At 43.6% G+C, this 24753-nt stretch overlaps 1 protein-coding gene and 1 pseudogene across 1 annotated transcript; both read left to right on the plus strand.

The window, feature by feature from the left end:
* Positions 1-5940: 5940 nt before the first annotated feature.
* On the plus strand, positions 5941-6878 carry LOC119857817 (annotated as a pseudogene).
* Positions 6879-19773: 12895 nt separating this feature from the next.
* LOC119857818 (olfactory receptor 1019-like) lies at positions 19774-20730 on the plus strand. Its single transcript, XM_038407257.2, has one exon. The coding sequence runs from the start codon at positions 19798-19800 to the stop codon at positions 20728-20730; it is 933 nt and encodes a 310-aa protein (XP_038263185.2). The 5' UTR covers positions 19774-19797.
* Positions 20731-24753: the final 4023 nt, after the last annotated feature.

The following is a 24753-nucleotide window of genomic DNA, read 5'->3' on the forward strand; positions in this document are numbered from 1 at the left end:
ATAAGCTTTCGTGAGCTACAGCTCACTTCATCGGATGCAGTGAGCTGTAGCTCACGAAAGCTTATGCTCTAATAAATTTGTTAGTCTCTAAGGTGCCACAAGTACTCCTTTTCTTTATTCCCATTTGTGTATTTCTGGGGAAGTGGGGCCACCAGCTGGTGGGTTTTGTCTCCTCCACTCCATAACAGCCAGTTCATGCTTCTGGGCCTCAATCTGGGCCTGTATTTCTTTGTCTCTTAACTCCAGGGCTCATTTGTCCCTGGCTGCCTCTGCTTCCATAGCCCTTTTGTGGGCAGCTTCTTCCCTGGCTGCCTCTGGTTCCAGAGCCCTTCTGTGCACAGTTGCCTCTGCTTCTTGGAGCTTCAATTATAACTCCTGGTCCTTTGCCTTCTCTTCTGCTTCCAGTCTGGTCAGCTCTACTTCAGCAGCTGCCTCACTGGTAGTCATTTTCCTGTTTTCTTGTGCTGGGCCACACCCCCTCTGTAGTTCACTGAAACTGAGATGCACCCAGCTCAGGGGCTTCTTAGTTAACAGAGACTTTCCCAGTGCCCAGCCCTTCTGGGCAGTCTGCAATTTCTGCAGTTTTAGCTTCTTTTGATCTTCACTCTTACTCATCTTCCTTATTTTTCTGTCACTATTTCCCTTACCCGAAATAAGCAAACAGAAAATAACAAACCAGTAACCACTTAGTCTGTTCTCCAGCCACCACACCCAGAACTCACTTAAAATCACTACCAATGTCTCAAAGCAATCAGCTGTGCACAGACCATGCTCAGCTAAGCCACTGTGACCGGTTGGGTTTCAGAAACCCCCTTTGGGACTGCCACCCGATGTGCTGACACTGCCTCTGAGCCTGTTTTCCCTGCTAGCCCAAGCTTCAGTACCTTGCCTTCAGTACCCTGCCTTGTTTGAGGCAGACACGCTTGTCAGCTGCTAACACAGATCCAAGTCTGAACCATGTCCCCCACAAGGTGCAAGCTTAACTGAAAACAGTTTAAGAAGTGCTCCTGTCTCCAGCAGTCAGATACCCAACTCACAGTGGGGTCCATAACCCCCAAATAAATCTGTTTTACCCTGTATAAAGCTTATACAGGGTAAACACATACATTTTTCACCCTCTATAAAACTGATACAGAGATATGCACAGCTGTATGCCCCCGACCAGGTATTAATACATACTCTGGGGTAATTAATAAGTAAAAAGTGTTTTTATTAAATGCAAAAAGCAGGATTTAAGTGGTTCCAAGTAATAACAGACAGAAGAAAGTAAATTACCAAACAAAATAAAATAAAACACTCAAGTCTAAGCCTAATACAAGAAAAAACTAAATGCAGGTAAATCTCACCTCAGAGATGTTCCAATAAGCCTCTTTTACAGACTAGACTTCCTCCTAGTCTGCGTCCAGCAATCACACACACCCCTGTAGTTACTGTCCTTTGATCCAGTTTCTTTCAGGCATCTCCTTGGGGATAGAGCCAATATTCATAACTTTGAGTACAAAAATGATACATGCATGCAAATGGGATGAATATATCCAGTAGATCATAAGCTTTGCAGAGATATGTTATATGGCATATCTAGCATAAAACATATTCCAGTTTTGTCATATTTACAGCCATAAGCATATTTCTATAAAGAATTATGGGGTGTAACGTCACACTCTCTTTCACGGACTATAAATTATAGGAACTAAATAAAATTAACAAAAGAATTGGGAGGGAGCTGGCCTACTCAGAGGTACTTTGTTGCAGCATCTGCAGAATTGCTGCAGAGATCTTCAGAAAGAAAAGGAGTACTTGTGGCACCTTAGAGACTAACAAAATTATTTGAGGATAAGCTTTCGTGAGCTACAGCTCACTTCATCGGATGCATTTGTAGCTCACGAAAGCTTATGCTCTAATAAATTTGTTAGTCTCTAAGGTGCCACAAGTCCTCCTTTTCTTTTTGGGCATACAGACTAACACGACTGCTACTCTGAAACCTGCAGAGATCTTGAGTGTTAACCACCAGTTTGGGGAGTATCTTCCTTTTTTGCAGTCTGCCCTGACCTTGGCATTTTCAGTGAAGACTTCCCCAGGCACCTCCGGATCACAGGAGCAGAGAAGCCAGGAGAAGGAGTTGTGAGCACAACTCCTAGAGGAAGTAGGGGCATAGTGCTTCCTGGGCACAGACCTGGAGTGAAAGAGTTGAGAGTTTCTGAATACAGAGATTTCTGGCTGTTGGTTGTTTCTACTGGTGTTCAGGGAAGCAGGACTTTGTGTACATTCTTTAAAAGAAAAGGAGTACTTGTGGCACCTTAGAGACTAACAAATTTATTAGAGCATAAGCTTTCGTGAGCTACAGCTCACTTCATCGGATGCATTTGGTGGAAAGTGAGCTGTAGCTCACGAAAGCTTATGCTCTAATAAATTTGTTAGTCTCTAAGGTGCCACAAGTACTCCTTTTCTTTTTGCGAATACAGACTAACACGGCTGCTACTCTGAAACCTGTACATTCTTTGTAACCCCTCCACCACGGATTATAGCAAACAATATAGGTAACTTGGATCATCAATTTTTTCCTCCTAATACAATCAATGCTGCAATGCCTCACAGGTTGGCACCACTTAGGAGAAGGGGGCACTGACATGCCCCAGAACACTGATAATATCAGCCAAGCCTGCACACCCATGGGGGATAATTTCTCCTTCCATAGTAAAGAAGGGAAGAGTCATCACTGGGCCTGCCATGGATCTCCTTGGGGGGAAGGTGATGATCACAATCTCCTTGTCCATCTGCAGCAATGGTTCAGTGCATGGGCCCATCCCGATGGTGACCTCACTCTTTCCTGTCAGCTGAAGAGTACTGTCAGTCAGTACCACACCTTTGGTATTATTGGGATATTTTCTAGGTGGTGGCTGTGACATACCAGGGTCCAACTCAGGCTAATCAGCAGCTGTGTCACACCTGCCTGCAACCTTGTAATGCCTTGCTGAATTGGCTTCCACCTGGGCCACTCACAAACAACCATCTAGCATGCAAATCACACTCTGAGCATCTGTGTGTAACTGCAGCCTGGCCAGAAATAGTTGGGTGACACTCAGGCTCTCACCACCCTTGATTATACTGCAGGGTGATCCCAACACACTCCCCAATCTTCGATTTCCCTCCAGGAATGCACGTCCTGTGCTGCCCAATACTCTCCTGGACAATGCAAGTTACATTGTCCATTATTTCTTTAATAGCATTAATATGCCTGCAACTTAGCTTCTCAGACACTTCTATTTAAACACACTTAATTAGTTAAAACAATAAAACAAAGTTTATTGACGACAAAGATAAATTTTACGAGTGCAAATGAGAAGGCATAGAACTCAGACATGGTTACAAGAAAAATAAAGCTAAAATGCAACTTGTGCCTAAGTTAACAAATGATGTGAAATTCAAAGCAAAAGTTTCCTCACCACATGCTTGCAGCACTCTTACTGACCACATTGCTTACGTCAGGACACACCCCCTGTCCAATGGCTGCTTACTTTATGCCTTCAGATGCAGTGAATCAATGGGCTGAGAGAGAGAGAGAGAGAGAAAGCGGCTCCTTGGGATGTCTTCCCCTTCTTTTTATAGTCCTATCCCCCCTTTGAGAAACATTTCCACCTAGTTACCAGAAGAAAAAATGTCTATGTAGAAGGATGTTCCCTGCTTCTTTTTCTCATCTTTTTGGGCATCCTTTGTTTCCCTTCCTGCTTGATTACTCTGGTTACTGTTTAGATACAAAATTAAGCAGAGCACACATTTCTTTGTTTAAGACAGACCAGTTTGCAAGACATCCCAAGACACCTCTCTCTCTCTCTCTTTCTCTCTGCCTCCCCATTGATTCACTGCATCAGAAGAGATAAAGGAAGCACTTTCAAACATGTATAAATAACATGATACAGTGCTATCTTATAACTTCACATACATTATCAAAAATATTGTATTAATATTTATGATCAGTGCATGACTATTTCTAGTTGACTCATGGATTTATTTAACATCTTAAAGCTGCACTCCATGCGCAGATAGCATGCATGCAAGAGGAATTTTTTGAACTGCAGAAGTCCGGAGCATGCTGTGGTCTCCTCCTGAGCTCCTCTGGCCATCATGTGGTCTCCATCAGGCAAAAATGAGTGAATCTATCTTTCCTATTTTGGAGAGTAACCTAGCAAGGGAAGGACATAGAATACCACGGTGATTGGCATTCTATAAATTGATGGATAATCTGGAGTACTCTTATATGTCTTACAGGTTTTACATTCGACCTATTTGGGCCAGGACAGTGAGGTGATTCTGAAACCTAGAATGACTGAGAAGATATCAGCTAAACCTGCAAAGAATTGGTACTTTTCAGATGTAATTAATTTTTTCTTCCTTTGATTCCAAATTTCTTCCTAAGGCTGTTTGAAAAATTTTCTTGAGAATTTTTTTGATGGGTTATTGGATTTTCCTTTCAACTATTTTTTCCATGAAATTATCTTTTCCCTGGAAACTATCAGATTTTCATAAAAATACCAAACACTCCTCCTTCCTAAACCATGGCTGTGGGATGCTGGTGAAGTTCCAGAGCATTTCAGCAAGAGGAGGGACCATCATGCATCAAGGGGGATGTAGTCCAGCCTGGGAGCCAAGAACATGGAAGAGATTGGTGCTGTGTGGTATCTGATGCACCCCTATAGTATTTCCAAGCAAAAAGATTTCAGTCTCCACAAAATAAAAAACAAAAAACCCTTTTGTGGATCAGCTCTTCACAGTACCCAGCTTGCACTGAAAACAGCAGGATGAAATATACCCCTAACCTCATACTCTGTAACTTCAGTAGAAATTGCATCATTTAATAACACAGTAGGGAAGAGTCGACAAATTAATCCCCAGGGCACCAATTATACCAAGGTGGCTTTGGTTCACTGAATGCATTAATTAGGTGTCCTGGCTCTCTGAGCTCAGGTATTCCCAGTTGCTTCAGGAATCATACCCCATAGATCACACATCTCAGTATAAAATTTCCCGAATGATGGTAGTTTCTATCAATGGGGAAATGCCACGACATCTCTCTCTCTCTTCTCAGCAGGTACATGCTATTGTCTTGAATTACAGTCATACACACACACACGCACCATGGGGATCAGCAGCTTTTGAATTCAAGACCCCCAGCATTTAACACGTCTGCCCCAACTCCGACCCCTTCAGCTAAAGGAGCAACCTCCTGGGTTAGGAAAAAAAAAAGACAATTACCTAGTCACTGAAGCCAGGGCTTCCCAAGCCAGGGCTTCCCATTCTGTCTCTGGGTTTCATACAGGCTCTCCCCTCTGTTTTTTCCACCAAATGCATCCGATGAAGTGAGCTGTAGCTCACGAAAGCTTATGCTCTAATAAATTTGTTAGTCTCTAAGGTGCCACAAGTCCTCCTTTTCTTTTTGCGAATACAACTAACACGGCTACTACTCTGAATACAGGCTAAAGTAAATGCCAAGAAGCTTAATTAGCACAGGAAGCAACTTACTCCAAACGGACATGCCAAGCCACAGAGCTCCCCTTGCCCAAAGAGGGTGGAAAGATTGACACTCCTTTATTCTCACCCCTTCTTTAGTTAAGGAATAATCCCTTCAGACTGATTCTCTCACAGCAGAGTCACAAGTCATTGTTTTCTGTTTGGATTAGTGAACAGGAGTGTTTTTGTGGTGGGACATGATTAACCTGAAGTGTCATTGTATATGCACAGTGTTTGCATCTTATTGAACACCTGGAATGACCAGTTGTGAACATCTTGCTCTGTGGACTAAGCCCTTCCCGGAGTGGGTACTGATGTCCACTAAGAAATTGATCTCCGTTTGTCTTCACTTCCTTCATTACAGAGAAGGGGCAGGTTTTCCGCATCATTCAAGTTCCCACTTCTCTGTAGCTGCCTGATCTCTGTTCAGAGGAGATGGAAAAGGAAAATCACTCGGAGGTGACTGAGTTCATTCTCTCAGGACTGACAGATCGACCGGAGCTTCAGGTCCCCCTGTTTGGGCTGTTCCTACTGATTTTTGGTATCAACCTGCTGGGGAATGGAGGGATGATCTTGTTAATCACGATTGATCCATGACTCCATATCCCCATGTACTTTTTCCTCAGGAATTTGTCTTTCTGTGACCTCTGCCTTTCCTCGACAATTTCCCCGAAGATGCAGCTAAATTTCTTAGCTGAGAGGAAACACATTTCTTACACTGCCTGTGCTGTGCAAATGTCTCTCTCTATAGCTTTTGCAGATTTTAAGGACTTCTTGCTGACAGTGATGGCATATGACCGTTATGTGCCTTCTGTAACCTGCTGCTCTATATGGTCACCATGTCCAGGCAGCTTTGTAAACAGCTGGTGGCTGGGGTGTACGCTGTGGGGGCTGTGGATTCAATAATATACATGTGTTTTATATTTCGGCTGTCATTCTGCAGCTCCAACATTATAAATCATTTCTTCTGTGACCCCCCACCCACTGCTTGTGCTCTGCTATTCTCACACCCGCATCAATGAGATTATGATGTTTGCTTCCACGTTGTGCATTACAATTTGCATCTTTGTGACCATCCTCCTCTCCTATGTCTATATCACCTCCACCATCCTGCAGATATGCTTCGCCGAGGGCCAGCGCAAAGCCTTCTCCACATGCTCTTTCAACTTGACTGTGGTGGACTGTTTTATGGCACTCAACTCTTCATGTATTTACATCCCACCTCCAGCTATTCCATGGACATGGACAAAATAGTCTCAGTGTTTTACTCGCTGGTGATACCCATGTTGAACCCCCTCATCTACAGCCTGAGGAACACCGAGGTGAAGGATGCCCTGAGGAGAGCAATGAATAAACTCCTAACCAATTCTTGAATCTGTTTTACTCAGTACTGTGTTAGTGATGGGGAGTGGAAACAGGTGAATTCAATTCCCATCCCATTACAATGTAATTTCACAGAGCCCGTGGGAGTATTGCTCATTATTATATTGTTATTATTATTAATTTGTTTGTATTACAATGAGACCGGGAGGCCCCAACTAAAATCAGGGCTTTATTAGGCTATTACCCCATCAAAATTCCAGGAGGCACCTGTTTCAGATGTGTGAATATTTGTGATGTTCTTCAAAAACATAGAGATATTTTTATTGGGGAAGAAGATGGGGGCATCTAATCTTTCTCCTTCTGCTTTGTAGTGGGTTTGGTTTTTGTTATGCAGTTGCAAGTATGAAGTGTGTGGATTCCATGGCTGAACCAAAGGGAGTTTTGCACCCCCTCCTGATATTCTGCAGCCCTTTATGTCCTCTATGGGGTTGTTTTGTAGATTTTCACCTGGTTTATATCCATGCATGTGAAGAAGAAAGGTGATTTCCATCAAAATGGCCTTTATTTTAAGTTAAGGGAGCAACAAAATAAGTAAGAACAAGGGTAAGATATCCAAAAAAGAACATGATGTGTCTACATCCTCTGTGAGAATCTGAACTGAAGTGAATACAAAATAATATGGAAAGGGTGAGTTTTCTCTAGCACATAAATTAATCAGAAAGAAAAAGTCATATCAGACACTAGATGTTTATACTACATCAGCAGGTTAGCTATGAGGTCTTACTCTTAGTTTTGCGAGTTAGTCCTATGGACTCTGAAGAACAGGGATTCTGAGAATTGTTCTACTCAAGTTACGGAGAGTGAGAAATGGATAATGCTGGGCCAATAGCTGATTTTTGAGTTCATGGGTAGTTACAAAAGAATGAAAAACAAATTCAGTTCAACCTGAACCAAATCTGAAAATTCCTTAAATGTTTGGCAAATTGAAAAAATTGACAGAAATGTGCTGTGGGTTCCTTCCTGGATACTTTTTGATGTCAAAGCAAAGACAACGTAGGGCCACACTGACAAAATGGATGGGAATGGAAGAGGTGGTAATGGTGCTGCTTCCCTTGTAGACTTTAACCCAGAGATTAGATCACTCCCATGGGAAGTGGGAAATCCCGGTCAATCCCCCCTCCGTCTGATGGGGAGAAACAATTTGAAAATGGGTCTCCCACATTGCTGGACCGTATCCTGGCGACTGGGCTATGTTCTGTCCTGCATCGTTCTCAGGATTGGTCTACGCTACTGCTGTAAATTGATCTAAGTTACGCTACTACAAGTTGACTAAGTTAGTCTGACTTAAAGCGGTGTCCACACCGTGCTATGTCAACCAGAGAATTACATAACTGATGTAGTGTAAAACAGGTCATTCGACAGAGTAGGTGTACACCAGCTCTGAGAAAGACCCTTGGTGGAACATAGTCTCTGAGGGAGGTGGAGTACAGACTTCAACAGGTGAGAGCTCTCCCATCGATTTATCATGTCTTCCCCAGACCTTCTGAATCAACACCATTTTATCTATCGCAGTAGTCCCTATTGATCCAGTTGTGTAGATATGGCCTCAATCTCTCCTGTTGAAGCTGTTGCATTGTGGATAAAACAAGGGAAGAATCAAAGGCCAGAAAGAGAGAATGACTCTATAGACAAGTGATTCAGTGCACCGACATGCTCAACTTCATGTCTCTGTTCCAATGGCTTTTTAATTAATTATCCACCGTAGAACAACTTTGAAAGGAGAGATTGAGAGCAACCCACACTGGAATAGCACATCACTCAGGGGCTGGGATGCTTTCTGGAAATACAGGAAACCTAAGTGCACAACTTTGCCCAGCACTAGACAGAAGGGAGAATTGAAACTGGATCTCCCATCTCATACCTGAATCCTAACTATTGAGCAAAAAATTACAAAGAAAGGGAGCATCACCACCTCCTACCGGTGGTTGCTTTGCGACTGGCACCTAAATCCTCCTGCCCACACACATTGTTTTGGGACAAGGCTATTAGGAGACTTTGTAACACATTTGTGAATAGTTTCAGGTTAACCCCCAATGGCAGTGTTTTTTGAAATAAATTATTAATAAATTTAATAGTGAATAGTGCAAGGTCATGCATTTTGGGATTAATAACAAGAATTTTTGTTATAAACTGGGGACACATCACTTGGAAGTAACAGAGGAGGAGAAGGATCTTGTAGTAGTGGTTAACCGCAGGATGACTATGAGCCACCAATGTGATATGTCTGTGAGAAAAAGCTAATGAGGTCTTGGGATGCATAAGGCAAGGTATTTCCAGTAGTGATAAGGAGGTTTTAGTACCATTATACAAGGCACTGGTGAGACCTCACCTGGAATACTATGTGCAGTTCTGGTCTCCCATGTTTAAGAAGGATGAATTCAAACTGGAGCAGGTACAGAGAAGGGCTACTAGGATGATCCGAGGAATGGAAAACCTGTCTTATGAAAGGAGACTCAAGGAGCTTGGCTTGTTTAACCTAACCAAAAGAAGGCTAAGGGGAGATATGACTACTCTCTATAAATATATCAAAGGGATAAATACCACAGGGGGAGAAGAATTATTTAAGCTCACTACCAATGTGGACACAAGAACAAATGGGTATAAAGTTTAGACTTGAAATTAGATGAAGGTTTCTAACCATCAGAGGAGTGAAGTTCTGGAACAGCCTTCTAAGGGAAGCAGTGGGGACAAAAGACATATCTGGCTTTATGATTAAACTCAATAAGTTTATGTAGGAGATGATATGATGGATAGCCTAATTATGGCAATTAATTGATCTTCAGCTATTAGCGGTAGATATGCCTAATAGCCTGTGAAGGGATGTTAGATGGGGTGGGCACAAAACAATTTTGTTTCACAAAACAAAATAAAACAAAACACACAATGCTAAGCTTAATACACTCAGAAATCAGTTATAAATGTTAACTTCTCACCCCAGTTGTTACTTCAGCGAAAATCTTTCTCAGGTCAGATGCCTTTTCTGACCTGGGTCCAGCCTGTTCTCACCCACCCCTGTGGTTACAGTCCTTTTGTTTCCAGATGCCTGCAGGTATCTCTGTGGGGTGGGGAGTCCGTCTCTTAAGCCAGCTGAAGACACTCATTGTTTGCCTTCCACACTTTAGATAGAACATCCCTAAGGCAGAAAACCTTTGTTTCAAATTCCACCCCCCTCTGGAAAAGTACCAGCTTCAAGATGGATTTCAGTATCAGGTGACATGGTTACATGTCACTTTTAGAGGCCAGTGTGACATTGCACCGCATAAGGCTTTATGGAAATATGCTTATGAATGTACATATGGCATGACTGGAATATGTTTTATGCTAGATAGCCCATTTGTTAGATATGCATTAGATTCTGTTTTGTTTAAATGGCTGGTAAAATAGGTTGTGCGGAATGGAATGTATATTCCTGTTTTTGTGTCTTTTTGTAACTTAAGGTTTTGCCTAGAGGGATTCTCTGTGTTTTGAATCTGATTACCCTGTAAGGTATTTAACATCCTGATTTTACAGGGGTGATTCTTTTACTTTTTCTTTAATTAAAATTCTTCTTTTACGAACCTGATTGCTTTTTTCATTGTTCTTAAGATCCAAGGGTTTGGGTCTGTGTTCACCTATGCAAATTGGTGAGGATTTTTATCAACCCTTCCCCAGGAAAGGAAGTGTAGTGCTTGGGGGGATATTTTGGGGGGCAGACGTTTCCAAGTGGGCACTTCCCCTGTTCTCTGTGTAACACTTTGGTGGTGGCAGCTTTAAACCTAAGCTAATAAGAATAAGCTTAGGGGGTCTTTCATGCAGGTCCCCACATCTGTACCCTAGAGTTCAGAGTGGGGAAGGAACCTTGACATGAGCTCTCCCAGGAATGTGGTTTGGCTGGTAAGGAACTGAATCATGCATGGACATGTAACTTGCCCATGTGACTCCAAAACTCCATCTTGGAGCTGGGATTCTACACAGGTAGAGGGAGGGGTGTCCACCCACAAGACAAAGTCTATTTAAACACTTGGGAGACCCTCCATTTTGTCTTCAGTTGGCTCAAGAGATATCCTTTTGTGGTGGAGAGGCTACCTGAAAGAAACTAGGACGAAGGTCAGTAACTAAAGGGGGTGTGAGTGATTGCTGAGCCCAGACTAGAAGGAGAGTAGTCTGTAAAAGGAAGCTTACTGGAACACCTCTGAGGGTGAGGTTTTATCTGTATTCAGTTTTCTTACCCTATTAGGCATAGACTTGCACCTTCTATTTTATTTTGCTTGGTAATTCACTTTGTTCTGTCTGTTACTACTTGGAACCACTTAAATCCTACTTTCTGTATTTAATAAAATCACTTGTTACTTATTATTAAACCCAGAGTATGTATTAATACCTGGAGGGCTGGGGAGCAAACAGCTGTGCATATCTCTCAATCAGTGTTATAGAAGGGGGTAATTTATGAGTTTACCCTGGTTAAGCTTTATACAGAGTAAAATGGATTTATTTGGGGTTTGGACCCCACTGGGAGTTGGGCAACTGAGTGTTAGAGACAAGAACACTTCTGAAGCTGCTTTCAGTAAAGCCTGCAGTTTGGGGGATGTTGTTCAGACCTGGGTCTGTGTTTATAGCCAGCAAGTGTGTCTGACACAACCAGGCAGGGTTCTGGAGTCCCAAATTGGCAGGGAAAGCAGGGGCAGAAGTAGTCTTGGCACATCAGTTGGCAGCCCCAAGGGGCTTTCTGTCATCCAACCCATCACATTGTTCCTGGTTTGTTCCACACATACACAGGAAGGCTTGCAGGTAAACAGAGCCATTCACAATCCATTGATTCTGAAGCACCTTTAATGGCCTCCACTTAATATGTCTAGATCAGTAATACAAGTTTATATCTTATTCTCCTAATTCAGACATAGAAATAATCCACATAAACAAATTGGATGATCACATTTAGTAGATTATAAGCTTCATAATGATATGTTACATGGGACACTTAGCATAAAGCATATTCCAGTTATATCATATTCATGAGCATACTTTCATAAAGCATATGGAGTGCAATGTCACCCTTGGCTTTGCCCAGCACTGGACAGAAGGGGGAATTGAACCTGTATCTCCCACCTCACAGGTGACCACTCCAACTATTGGGCTAAAAATTACAAAGGGAAGGACAACCACCGCCTCCGACAGTGGCTGTCTTGCGACCTGTGCCTAAACCCTCCCCCCACACAAGCATTATTTTTGGACAAAGCTATTAGGAGTATTTGTGAAGAGTTTCAGATCAATCCAAATGGTACTGTTTTTGACAATAAATTATTAGTCCAGAAAAATGCACCCATTTCTAGACACCTTTGTGTCCCAACACTGGGAAATTACTTTAAGACACATTTGAAGAGGTGACGAACAAATAAAGTTGAATACTTTCACCTCAGTTTTGTATCATATTAAAAAGACCTCACAGGAGAGACAATGATCCTGACCTGCTGATGCTCTGGCCCTCTGTTTTCCATTTCCAAAAGGAAAGACATGGCAACAACATTAAATGTGTGTGCTGTGCACACCTGTTGTCCTGGGAGCAAAGCTGCTCCAGGGAGCAAGTCTCAAAGTCATGAAAGCCAAATTTAACCTCTTCTGGCCAAGGAAGCAGCTCCAGAGGTATTAAGGACAACGCTGGTGTGGTTAGCAAACAGGAAAAGATTCGACTCTATGTCTGATTTTAGGGTTCTGAGCAGGTACTGCTTCCGTACTTCTCAACTCATTGTAAGTGAAGGGAGGAAAAACAAAGAGGTACCACCAAGTCATGGGCAAACAAATCAGTTTCAGAACATTTTGGCCTTTAATTGAAACTTCATTGAAATTTAATTGAAGAGTCTCAATGTTTTACTCGCTGGTTATCCCCAAGTTGAACACCCTCATCTACTGCCTGAGGAACACAGAGGTGAAGGACGCCCTGAGGAAAGCAATGAATAAACTCTTAACCAATTCTTGAATCTGTTTAACTCTGGTTTAGTGATGGGCAGTGGAATCAGGTGAATTCAATTCCCAGCCCATTGCAATGTAATTTCGCAGAGCTCATGGTAGTATTCTTCATTATTATTCAGTATTATCATCATTGTTAATTTGTTGGTATGCCAACAAGGTCTGCAGGCCCTAACTGAGATCAGTGAACAAAACCAGGGGAAGACTCACAGGGCAAGAAAAAAGAGAATGATTTTATAAGCTGGTGGCCAGGGGCATCCACCTAGAGGGAGAGATGTTCAGCTTCACATCTTAGGATATCAGATGGCAGTTCCAAAGGGGTTTCTGTGACCCAACCTTTCACACAGAGGTAAGGAATAAAATTGCAAAACAAGATGTGGGGAGGGGGTGGGAGTGGGAGGGAGGACAGCACAAGAACCAATCCACTTCAATTGCACCAAGGGCGGTTTAGGTTACACATAAGGAAATACATCCCAACAGTGAGGGTAGCTAAGCACTGGTATAATTTGCCCAGTAAGGTTGTGGAATTGCCACCACTGGAGATTTTTAAGAGCAGGTTAGACAAACACCTGTCAGGGATGGTCTAGATAATACTCAGTTGTGCTGTGAGTGCGGGAGAGTGGAATAGATGACCTCTCGAGGTCCCTTCCAGTCCTATTATTCTATGATCTCACAAGGAGCCCTGCACTGGGAGGAGGGGGGACACCAGCCTGAGCAGTGGGCCGGGCAAGGGACACACATATGCCTCCAATTGACATTCAGCTCCACTGTGCCCCCCACAACATGCACACACATAGTGCCCACTGCAAACCAAACACACACACACACACACACACACACACACACACAGAGTGCCCACTACACACAACACACACAGTGCTCATTGCCCACCAGACATACACACACAGAGACAGAGTGCCCACTACACACACACAGCCTGACACTGAGCTCAGTCAGAATGCAGAATAATCTCTACTGGGAATCTGGGACAGCTGAAATATTTCCTGAATACTCACCTGAACCAAAAGAACTGAAGCTGGCATGATTTAGTTGGGGATTGGTCCTGCTTTGAGTGGGTGGTTGGACTAGACGACCTCCTGAGGTCCCTTCCAACCCTGATATTCTATGATTCTATTCTGTGATTCTGCTGCCCTGGCAGGGAGATAGGACTAGATTTCCCTACTGGTCTTTGCCATCAACAGCTTTTCTGAGGCCTGGTTTATGCTTAAAAATAGATCAACAGAGCTCCGTCACACAGGGCGTGGAAACTTCACACCCTGAGCGAGGCAGTTAGCTTGTACTGACCCTCAGTGTAATTTTTCCATTGACCTAGCTACTGCTTTCGGAGACGTGGCTTAACTACATCGAAGGAAAAACCCTTCCATCAATGTGGAAAGCATCTACACTATGATGCTGCTGCACACCATAGCTGAGTCAATGTAATGGCTTTAGTATAGACATTCCCTGAATCGATGGGGAAGTTTCCCCCTTTCCTATCGAAGCTATTTTTCTCTCCTCTTCCAGTTACTCTTCTCCCTCCCTTGGAAAAGCTCTTTCCTTCTTTTGTTAAGTAAATACATTCAGAAATGTTGAAATTTCTCCTCTCAGGATAATTCCTTCCTTCCCCTCCCATGAATGGCTCACTGTCATTTCAATTAAAGGCCGAAATGCTCTGAAACTGAGTTGTTTGCCCATGAGTTGGTGGTACCTCTTTGTTTTCTCTCCCGTCACTTACAATGAGTTGAGGATGGAAGCAGTACCTGCTCAGAACCCTAAAATCAGAACCCTAAAATCAGAGTTGAATCTTTCCCTGTTTGCTAACCACACCAACGTTACCCTTATTAACTCTGGAGCTGCTTCCTGGGATGACTTTGAGATTTGCTCCCTGGATCATCTTTCCATCTTTGGTTCTTTTTGTTCAGGCTAGTTGGAAATATTCCAGCTGTGCCAGCTTCCAAGTAGAGATTATTCTGCATTATGAGTGAGCCCAGTTTCAGGCTGTGTCTGTGTACTGGGCACTCCGTCTGTCTGTGTGTGTTTGGTGTGCATCAGACACTGTGTGTATGCATGTGGTGCTGGGTATAGTGGAGCTGAATGTCAAGTGTAGGGAGGTGTGTGTCCCTTGCCCTGCCCACGGCTCAGCTTAAGAAGTTTTTGTGAATCTAACACTCAGATACCCAGCTCCGAATGGGGTTCAAACCCCAAATAAATCCATTTTACTCTGTATAAAGCTTATACAGAGTAAACTCATAATTTGTTCACCCTCTATAACACTGATAGATATGCATAGCTGTATGCCCCCCCCCCGCAGGTATTAATACATACTCTGGGTTAATTAATAAGTAAAAAGTGATATTATTAAATACAAAAAGTAGGATTTAAGTGGTTACAAGTAATAACACACAGCACACATTAAATTACCAAACAAAATAAAATAAAACACTCAAGTCTAAACCTAACACAGTAAAAAACTAAATGCTGGTAAATCTCACCCTCAGAGATGTTCCAATAAGCCTCTGATTCAACTTTCTCTTAGTCTGGGTCGAGTAATTACTCACACCCCTGTAGTTACTATCCTTGGTTCAAATTTCTTTCCGGGATCTTCTTGTGCCAGCTGAAGACAAAATGGAGGGGTTTCCCCAGGGGCTTATATAGTTTCTCTCTTAGGGTGGAAACCCCTTCCCCTCTCCTATGCAGAATCTAGCTCCAAGATGGAGTTTTGGAGTCACATGGGCAAGTCACATGTCCATGCATGACTCACTTTCTTACAGGCCCATGCCACATTCCCAGGAGAGCTCAGATGTGGATTGGCATCTCTCAAAGTTCATTGTTAGCTTAAGTGTTTCTAGATTGGGCACTTACAGAGAATAGTCTTTTCTCAAGAAGCTGACCAACTGCTTCACTGAGGCTACTTAAAACAAACAAGTACACAGCCAATATTCATAACTTTGAATACAAAAATTATACATGCATGCAAATAGGATGAATATCATCCAGTAGATCATAACCTTTGCAGAGATATGTTACATGGCATATCTCGCATAAAACATATTTCAGTTATGTCATATTTACATTCATAAGCATATTTCTATAAAGTATTATTGGGTGCAACGTCACACTCTGTTTCACAAACTATAAATTATAGAAAATAAATAAAATTAACAAAAGAATCGGGAGGGAGCTTGCATGCTTGGAGATATTTTGTAGCAGCATCTCCAGAGATGCTGCAGAGATCTTCAGTGTTAAACACCAGTTTGGGGAATATCCTCCTTTTTGCAGCCTGCCCTGACCTTGGCATTTTCAGTGAGGACTTCCCCAGGCACCTCTGGGTCACAGGAGGCAGAGAAGCCAGGAGGAGGTTTATGAGCATGACTCCTAGAGGAAGCAGGGGCATAGTGTTTCCTGGGAACAGACCTGGGGTGACAGACTTTGGAGTTTCTGAGTACAGAGATTGCTGGCTGTTGGTTATTTCCACTTGTGTTCAGGGAAACAGGAGGTTGTGCACATTCTTTGTAACCCCTCGCCCACAGATTATACTAAAGAATATAGCTGACTTGGATCATCAATTTTTTCCTCCTAATACAATCAACCCTGCAATGCCTCACAGATTGGCACCACTTAGGAGAAGGGAGCACCAACATGCCCTGAAGCACTGATAATACCAGCCAAGCCTGCACACCCATGGGGGATAATTTTTGCTACCATAGTGATGAAGAGAAAAGTCATCACTGGATCTACCATGGATCTCCTTGAGGGGAGGTGATGACCACAGTGTCCTGTGCATCTGCAGCCATGGATCAGTGCATGGGCCCAACCCTGTGGTGACCTCATCCTTTCATGTCCATCAAACACTGCTGTCAGTCAGCACCACACCTTTGGTGTTACTGGGATATTTTCTAGGTTGGTGGCTGTGACATACCAGGGTCCAACCCAGATTAATCAGCAGCTGTGGCACACCTATCTGAAACCTTGCAATGCCTTGCTGAAGTGGCTTCCACGTGGGCCACTCACAAACAACCATCTGGCATGCAAATCACACCCTGAGCATGTGGGTGTAACTGCAGCCTGGCCAGGAATAGTTGGGTTACACTCAGGCTCTCACCACCCTTTATTATGCTGCAGGGTGACCCCAACACACATCCCATTCTTCAATTTCCCTCCAGAAATGTACATTCTGTGCTGCGCAGTCCACTCCTAGACTATACAAGTGACTTTGCCCATTATTTCTTTAATAGCACTAATATGCCTGAAACTTCATTTCTCAGACACCTCTATTAAAATTCACTAGATTAGATACAACACTAAAACAAAGTTTATTGAACACAAAGATAGATTTTAAGTGAGTGCAAATTAGGAGTCATTGAAGTCAGACATGGTTACAATAAAAATAAAGCTAGAATGCAACTTGTGCCTAAATTAACAAATGATGTGAAATTCAAAGCAAAAGTTTTATCACCACATGCTTTCAGCAGTCTTACTGACCAACTTCTTGGGTCAGGACCCCTCCCCCAGTCCAATGACTGATTCCTTTCTCCTTTCAGATGCAGTGAATCAATGGGCAGAGAGAGAGAGAGAGAGAGCGAGCGATGGATGGCTTGGGTTGTCTGCCTCTACTTTTTATAGTCCTATCCCCTGTTTTAGAAACTTTTCTAACCTGTTTCAGAGTAGCAGCCGTGTTAGTCTGTATTCGCAAAAAGAAAAGGAGTACTTGTGGCACCTTAGAGACTAACAAATTTATTAGAGCATAAGCTTTCGTGAGCTACAGCTCACTTCATCGGATGCATTTAATCCGATGAAGTGAGCTGTAGCTCACGAAAGCTTATGCTCTAATAAATTTGTTAGTCTCTAAGGTGCCACAAGTACTCCTTTTCTTTTTTCTAACCTGGTTACCGGAAGACAAAATGTCTATGTAGAAGGACGTTCCCTGCTGCTTGTTCTTCATCTTTTTTGGGTTTCCTTTGTTTCCCTTCCTGTTTGATGTCTCTGGTTACTGTTTTAGAACCAAAAAATAAGCAGCGCACACATTTCTTTGTTTAAGACAGACCAGTTTGCCAGCCTCCATTTGGAACAAGTATTAATAAGATACAGTGTCATCTTATAATTTCACATACATTATAAAAAATTCATATTTGTGGTGAAAGCATGACTATTTCTAGTTGATTCATAGATTTATTTAACATCTCAAAGCTGAGCTTTGTGTGCAGATAAAATGCATGAAAGAGGGATAGTTTTGTGAACTGCAGAAATCCATAGCATGCTGTGGCCTCCCCCTGAGCTCCTGTGGTCTTCATGTGATCTCCATCAAGCAAAATGAGTGAACCTGTCTTTCCTACCTTTGGGAATAACCTAGCAAGGGAAGGACATAGGATACCATGGTGAGTGGGATGCTATAAATAGCATGATAATCTGGGGTACTCTTACATGTCTTACAGGTTTTACATTCCACCTACTGGGGCCAGGACAATGAGATGATTCTGCAACCAGGAATGACTCAGAAGATATCAGCTACACCTGCAAACAATTAATACATTTCACGTGTATCTAACTTTCTGTTCCTTTGTTTCCAAATTTGTTGCTAAGGGTGGTTGAAAATTTTTCTTGACAAGTGTTTTTCATGGGAAATTGGATTTTCCTTTCAACTCTTTTTTCCATGAAATTATCTTTTCCCAGGAAATTATAAACTTTCCATCAAAATACCAAACTCCCTTCCTCCCTAAACCATCGCTGTGGGACTCTGGTGATGTTTCAGGGCAGTCCAGCAAGATGAGAGACCATCATGCATCATGTGGGATGTAGTCCAGGCTGGGAGCCTGGCCAATGGAAGAGATTGGCGGTGTTTGGTATCTGAGACACCCCCATGGTATTTCTGAGCTGAAATGTTAAGTTTTTAGCAAAAAGATTTTGGTCTCCACAAAAAAAAAAAACCAAAAAAAAAACCAACCCTGTGTGGATCAACTCTACTCAGTAACCAGCTTGCACTGAAAACAGCAGGATGAAATATACCACAAACCTCATATTCTGTAACTCTGGTAGAAATTGCATCATTTAATAACACAGGAGGAAAGAGTGGGACAAATTAATCCCCAGGACATGAATTACACCAAGGGTGGCTTTGGTTCACTGAATGCATTAATTAGGTTTTATGGGTATCTAAACTCAGTTATTCCCAGTTGGTTCAGGAATCATGTCCCACAGATAACAAATCTCAGTATAAACCTTCCTTAGTGCTCCAAATGTGCAGTTTCTGTCCATGGGGTAACACCACCATATCTCTCTCTCTTCTCAGCAGGTAAGTGCTACTGTCCTGAATTACAGTCACACATGCACACACCGTGGTGATCAGCAGTTATTAAATTCCAGACCTCCAGCACTAAAAGCCTTAGTCCCAACTCCGACCCCTTCAGCTAAAGAATCAACCTCTTTGGTTGGAAAAAATTGGCAATTACCTAGTCACCGAAGCCAGGGCTTTCCATTATGTCTCTGGGTTTTCATACAGGCTCAAATAAATGCCAAAAAAAATCTTAATTAGCGCAGTAAGCAACTTTACCCCAAACCAACATGCGAAGCCACAGAGCTCCCTTTTCCAAAAAAGGTGGAAAGTTTGACACTCCTTTACTCTCACCCCTTGTTTAGCTAAGGAATAATCCCTTCAGACTGATTCTCTCCCAGCAGAGTCACAAGTCACTGTTTTCTGATTGAGTAGTGAACAGGATTGTTTGTGTGGGGGGCATGATTAACCTGCGTGTCATTGTGTTTGCACAGAGTGTGCATTTTATCAAACACCTGGAATGACCAGCTGTGAACACCTGGCTCTGTGGACTAAGCCCTTCGCTGAGCGGATACTGAGATCTATTGAGAAACTGATCTCCATTTATCTTCACTTACTTCATTACAGAGAAAGGACAGGTTTTTCGCACCATCCACCTGCCCACGTCTCTGTAGCTACCTGATCTGTGTTCAGAGGAGATGGGAAATCACTCGGAGGTGACTGAGTTCATTCTCTCGGGACTGACAGATCGTCCGGAGCTGCAGGTCCCCCTGCTTTGGGTATTCCTACTGATTTATGGTTTCACCCTGCTGGGGAACGGGGGGATGATCTTGTTAATCACAACTGATCCCCGACTGCACACCCCCATGTACTTTTTCCTCAGGAATTTGTCTTTCTGTGACCTCTTTGTTTCCTTGATAATTTCCCCTAAGATGCTGCTAAATTTCTTAGCCGAGAGGAAAAACATTTCTTACACTGCCTGTGCTGTGCAAATGTATCTCTCTATCGTTTTTGCAGATGTTGAGTGCCTCTTGCTGGCTGTGATGGCGTATGATCGCTATGTGGCCATCTGTAACCCACTGCTCTATACGGTCACTATGTCCAGGAAGCTTTGTAAACAGCTGGTGGCTGGGGTGTACGCTGTGGGGTTGGTGGATTCAATGATACACACGTGTTGTACATTTCGGCTGTCATTCTGCAGCTCCAACATCCTCAATCATTTCTTCTGTGACATCCTCCCACTGCTGGCGCTCTCCTGTTCTGACACCCGCATCAATGAGATTCTGATCGTTGTTTTCACAAGCTGCATTACAGGGAGCAGCTTTATGACTGTCCTCCTCTCCTATGTCTATATCATCTTCGCCATCCTGCAGATCCGCTCTGCTGAGGGCAGGAACAAAGCCTTCTCCACCTGCACTTTCCACTTGACCTCTGTGGTCCTGTTTTTTGGCACCCTCCTCTTCATGTATTTACGTCCCACCTCCAGCTATTCCATGGACATAGATAAAGTGGCCTCAGTGTTTTACACTCTGGTGATCCCCATGTTGAACCCCCTTATCTACAGCCTGAGGAACAAGGAGGTGAAGGATGCCCTGAGGAAAGCAATGAATAAACTCCTAACTAATTCTTGAATCTGTTTAACTCAGTACTAGTTTAGTGATGGGGAGTGGAAACAGGTGAATTCAATTCCCAGCCCATTGCAATGTAATTTCCAAGAGCCCGTGGGAGTATTGTTCTTTATTATATTGTTATTATTATTACTTTGTTTTTATTCCAACAATGTCTCCTGGCCCCAGCTGAGATCAGTGGACAAAACATCGGAAGCATCTCAGGGCCAGAGAGAGAATGATTCTATAAGCTGGTGGCTAAGGGGACCCACCGAGAGAATGAGATGCTCAACTTCACATCTCTATTCCAATGCTTTTTCAATTAGTTATCCACAGTAGAACAACTTTGAAAGGAGAGATTGAGAGCAACCGAAACTGGAACAGCTCATTGCTGAGGGGCTGTGATTTTTTTGGAAATGCAGGGAACCAAAGTGCATAGTGTGCTGGGGTCGGTCACAGAGACCCTCGTTGGGACTGTCACCCGATGTGCTAAAATTTCCTCTGAGCCTGTTTTCCCTGCCAGCCTGGGCCTCCAGAACCCTGTCTTGTTGAGCCAGATACACTAGCCTGGTGCAACACAGACCCAGGGTGTGGGTCACACCCAAAAACTTCAGATCTAGACTGAAACCAGCTCCCAAAGGAACCTAAACCCCAAATAAATCTGTTTTACTCTGTCTAAAGCTTATACAGGGTAAAAAGACAAATGTTTTCCATCTATATCACCGATAGAGTGATATGCACAACTGTTTACCCCCCAGCTAACAATTACTTACACTGAGTTGATAAATAATCAAAAGTGATTTTATTAAAGTATAAAAAGTAGGATTTAAGTGATTTTAAGTCATAACACATAGAGCAATGTAAATCACAAAGCAAAATAAAAAAAACACTCAAGGCTAAGCTTAATACACTCAGAAATCAGTTACAAACTTCTCATCCCAGTTGTTACTTCAGGTAAAACCCTTCTCAGGTTAGATGCCTTTTCTGACCTGGGTCCAGCCTGGCCTCACCCACCCCTGTGGTTACAGTCCTTTTGTTTCCAGGTGCCTGCAGGTATCTCTGTGGGGTGGGGAGGCTGTCTCTTAAGCCAGGTGAAGACACTAATTGTTTGCCTTCCCCACTTTATGTAGAACATCCCTAAGGTGGAAAACTTTTGTTTCGAATTCAACCCCACTCTGGAAAAGTACCAGCTTCAAGATGGATTTCAGTATCAGGTGACATGGTCACATGTCACTGTAAGACCACAATCTCCATTCTTCCCAGTTTGTCCCACACATACACAGGAAGGCTTCCAGGTAAACAGAGCCATTCACAGTTCATTGATTCTGAAGCACCTTTAATAGCCTCCACTTAATTTGTCTACATCAATAATACAAGTTTATATCTTCTTCTCCTAACTCCAGACATAGAAATAATCCATGGGAACAAATAGGATGAACACACTTAGTAGATTATAACCTTTATAATGGTATGTTAATTCGGGCACTTAGCATAAAGCATATTCCAGTGATGTCATCTTCATTGCATATTTTCATAAAGCATATGGAGTGTAATGTCACACAGAGCTTTGCTGTGTGCTGTGCACACCTGTTGTCCTGTGAGCAAAGATGCTCCAGGGAGCAAATCTCAAAGTCATCAAAGCCAAATTTAACCTCTGACGCCAAAGGAAGCAGCTCCAGAGGTATTAAGGAAAAGATTTGACTCTAAGTCTGATTTTAGGATTCTTTCCAGGCTCCTTTTCTTTTTCCAGGTACTGCTTTCATCCTCAAATCATTGTAAGTGAAGGGAGGAAAAATAGAGTGGTTCCACCAAGTCATGGGCAAACAAATCAGTTTCAGAGCATTTCAACCTGTAATTGAAATGACATTCATGGGACGGGAAAGAAGGAATTATCCTGAGAGGAAAATTTTCAACTTTTCTGAACATATTTACCTATCAAAGAAGGAAAGAGCTTTACCAAGGGAGGGAGAAGAGTGACTTAAAAGGAGAGAAAAATAGCTTTAATAGGAACGGGGAAACTCCCCCCATAGATTCAGGAAATGTCTATACTAAAGCCATTACATTGACTCAGCTATGGTGTGTAGCAGCGCCGTAGTGTAGATGCTTTCCACATTGATGGAAGGGTTTTCCATCAATTTAGTTAATCCATGTCCCCCAGAGGCAAGAGCTAGGTCAATGGAAGAATGACACTGAGGGTCAGTACAAGCTAACTGCCTCAAACATGGTATGAAAAGTTTCTCAATCCTGTGCTACAGAGCTCAGTTGATCTAATTTTTAAGCATAAACCAGGCCTCAAGAAAGCTAGCAATGGAAGAGACCAGTTGGAAAATTTAGTCCTATCTCCCTGCCAGGGCAGCAGAATCCCCTTCAGTTCTTTTTCTTCAGGTTAGTTGGAAATATCCCAGCTTCCCAGTAGAAATTATTCTGCATTCTGATTGAGCTCAGTGTCAGGCTGTGTGTGTGTAGTGGGTACTCTGCCTATGTGTGTGTTTGGAGTGCAGTGGCTACTCTGTCTCTGTTTATGTGTGTGTAGTGAGTACTGTGTGTGTGTGTTGGTGTGCAATGGGCCCTATGTGTGTGTGTGAGATGGGGTTACAGTGGAGCTGAAAGTCAAGCGTAGGCAGGTGTGTTTGTCCCTTGCTGTGCCCAGTGCTCAGGCTGGCCTCCCTCTGGTGCAGGGCCCTTTGTGCCATCATAGAATTGTTGGACTGGAGGGGAGTTTGAGGGGTCAACTAGTCCAGTCCCCTGCACTCATGGCAGGGCTAAGTATTTTCTAGACCAGGGGCAGTCAAGCTTTTTGGCCTGAGGGCCACTTTGGTTTTCCAAAATTGTATGGAGGGCCAGTTAGGGGAGGCTGTGTCTCTCCAAACAGCCTGGTGTGTCCTGGCCCACACCTCTTATCAGACCCCCCACCTTCTTGCCCCCTGGCAGCTCCCCCGGGACTCCTGCCCTATCCAACCCCCCCGTTCCCTGTCCCCTCACTTCCCCCTGGGGACTCCTGACCCATTCACCACCCCCTGCTCCCTGTCCCTGGACCCCCCATGCCAGACTGCCCCCTACCACCCCATCCAACCCCCGCTCTCATTCCTGACTGCTCCCCTGGGACCCCTGCCCCATCCAACCCCTCTGTTCCTCACCCTCTGACCCCTATCCACACTCCCAAACCCTGGCCACACCCATGAACTCCCCTGCCCTCTATCCAACCCCCCGTGCCCTCTTCCCACGCTGCCTGGAGCATCAGTGGCTGGTGGCGCTACAGCCGCACCGTCCAGAGCACTGGGTCAGGCCGCGGGTCTTGAACTGTGCTGCCCGGCTGCCCAGAGCATTGCGCCGGTGACGCGCTGAGGCTGCAGGGGAGAGGGAACAGCAGGGGAGGGACTGGGAACTAGCCTTCTGGGCCAGGAGCTCAGGGGCCTGGCAGAGGGTCCCGCGGGCTGGATGTGGCCCACAGGCCGTAGTTTGCCCACTTCTGATCCAGACCATCCCTGACAGGTGTTTGTCTAACCTGCTCTTAAAATTCTCCAATGATGGAGATTCCATAACCTGCCTGGGCAATTTATTCCAGACCTATCCACCCTGACAGTTAGGAAGCTTTTCCTAATGTCCAACCTAAACCTCCCTTACTGCTATTGAAGCCCATTGCTGCTTCTCCTGTTCCTAAACTCCATTTCACAGATGATAAGATGTAGGAAATAAATAAAATTAGCAAAAGAATCAGGAGAGGGCTGGCATGCTTGAGGCTATTTTGTCGCAGCATCTGCAGAGAACAATGACATTTTTCACTTCAGCATCACACTGAAAGGGCCCTCAGTTATCATTGACTGGTCTTATTTAACACTTTATGTTTTGATCTTCCACATGCTGTAACTCTAGATACTTTACATCATTAAATAATACAAGCCCGTAAACGAGAGACATGAGAAATGACTGAAAGCAACGGTGGTAAGACTGAAGTCCCAATGCAGAGCAACTGAGGGAAAGTAAAAAGGTATAATTAGAGTGGGAAAGTGTCTGATTTAAGAGGAGACTTGACGAAAAGGGGAGAAC

The sequence above is a fragment of the Dermochelys coriacea genome, chromosome 6 (assembly GCF_009764565.3).
Source record: "Dermochelys coriacea isolate rDerCor1 chromosome 6, rDerCor1.pri.v4, whole genome shotgun sequence".
Taxonomy (NCBI): domain Eukaryota; kingdom Metazoa; phylum Chordata; order Testudines; family Dermochelyidae; genus Dermochelys; species Dermochelys coriacea.

Excerpts from the sequence above, each read along its gene's own strand:
- LOC119857818 (XM_038407257.2), top strand. The coding sequence starts at position 19,798 with ATGGGAAATCACTCGGAGGTGACTGAGTTCATTCTCTCGGGACTGACA.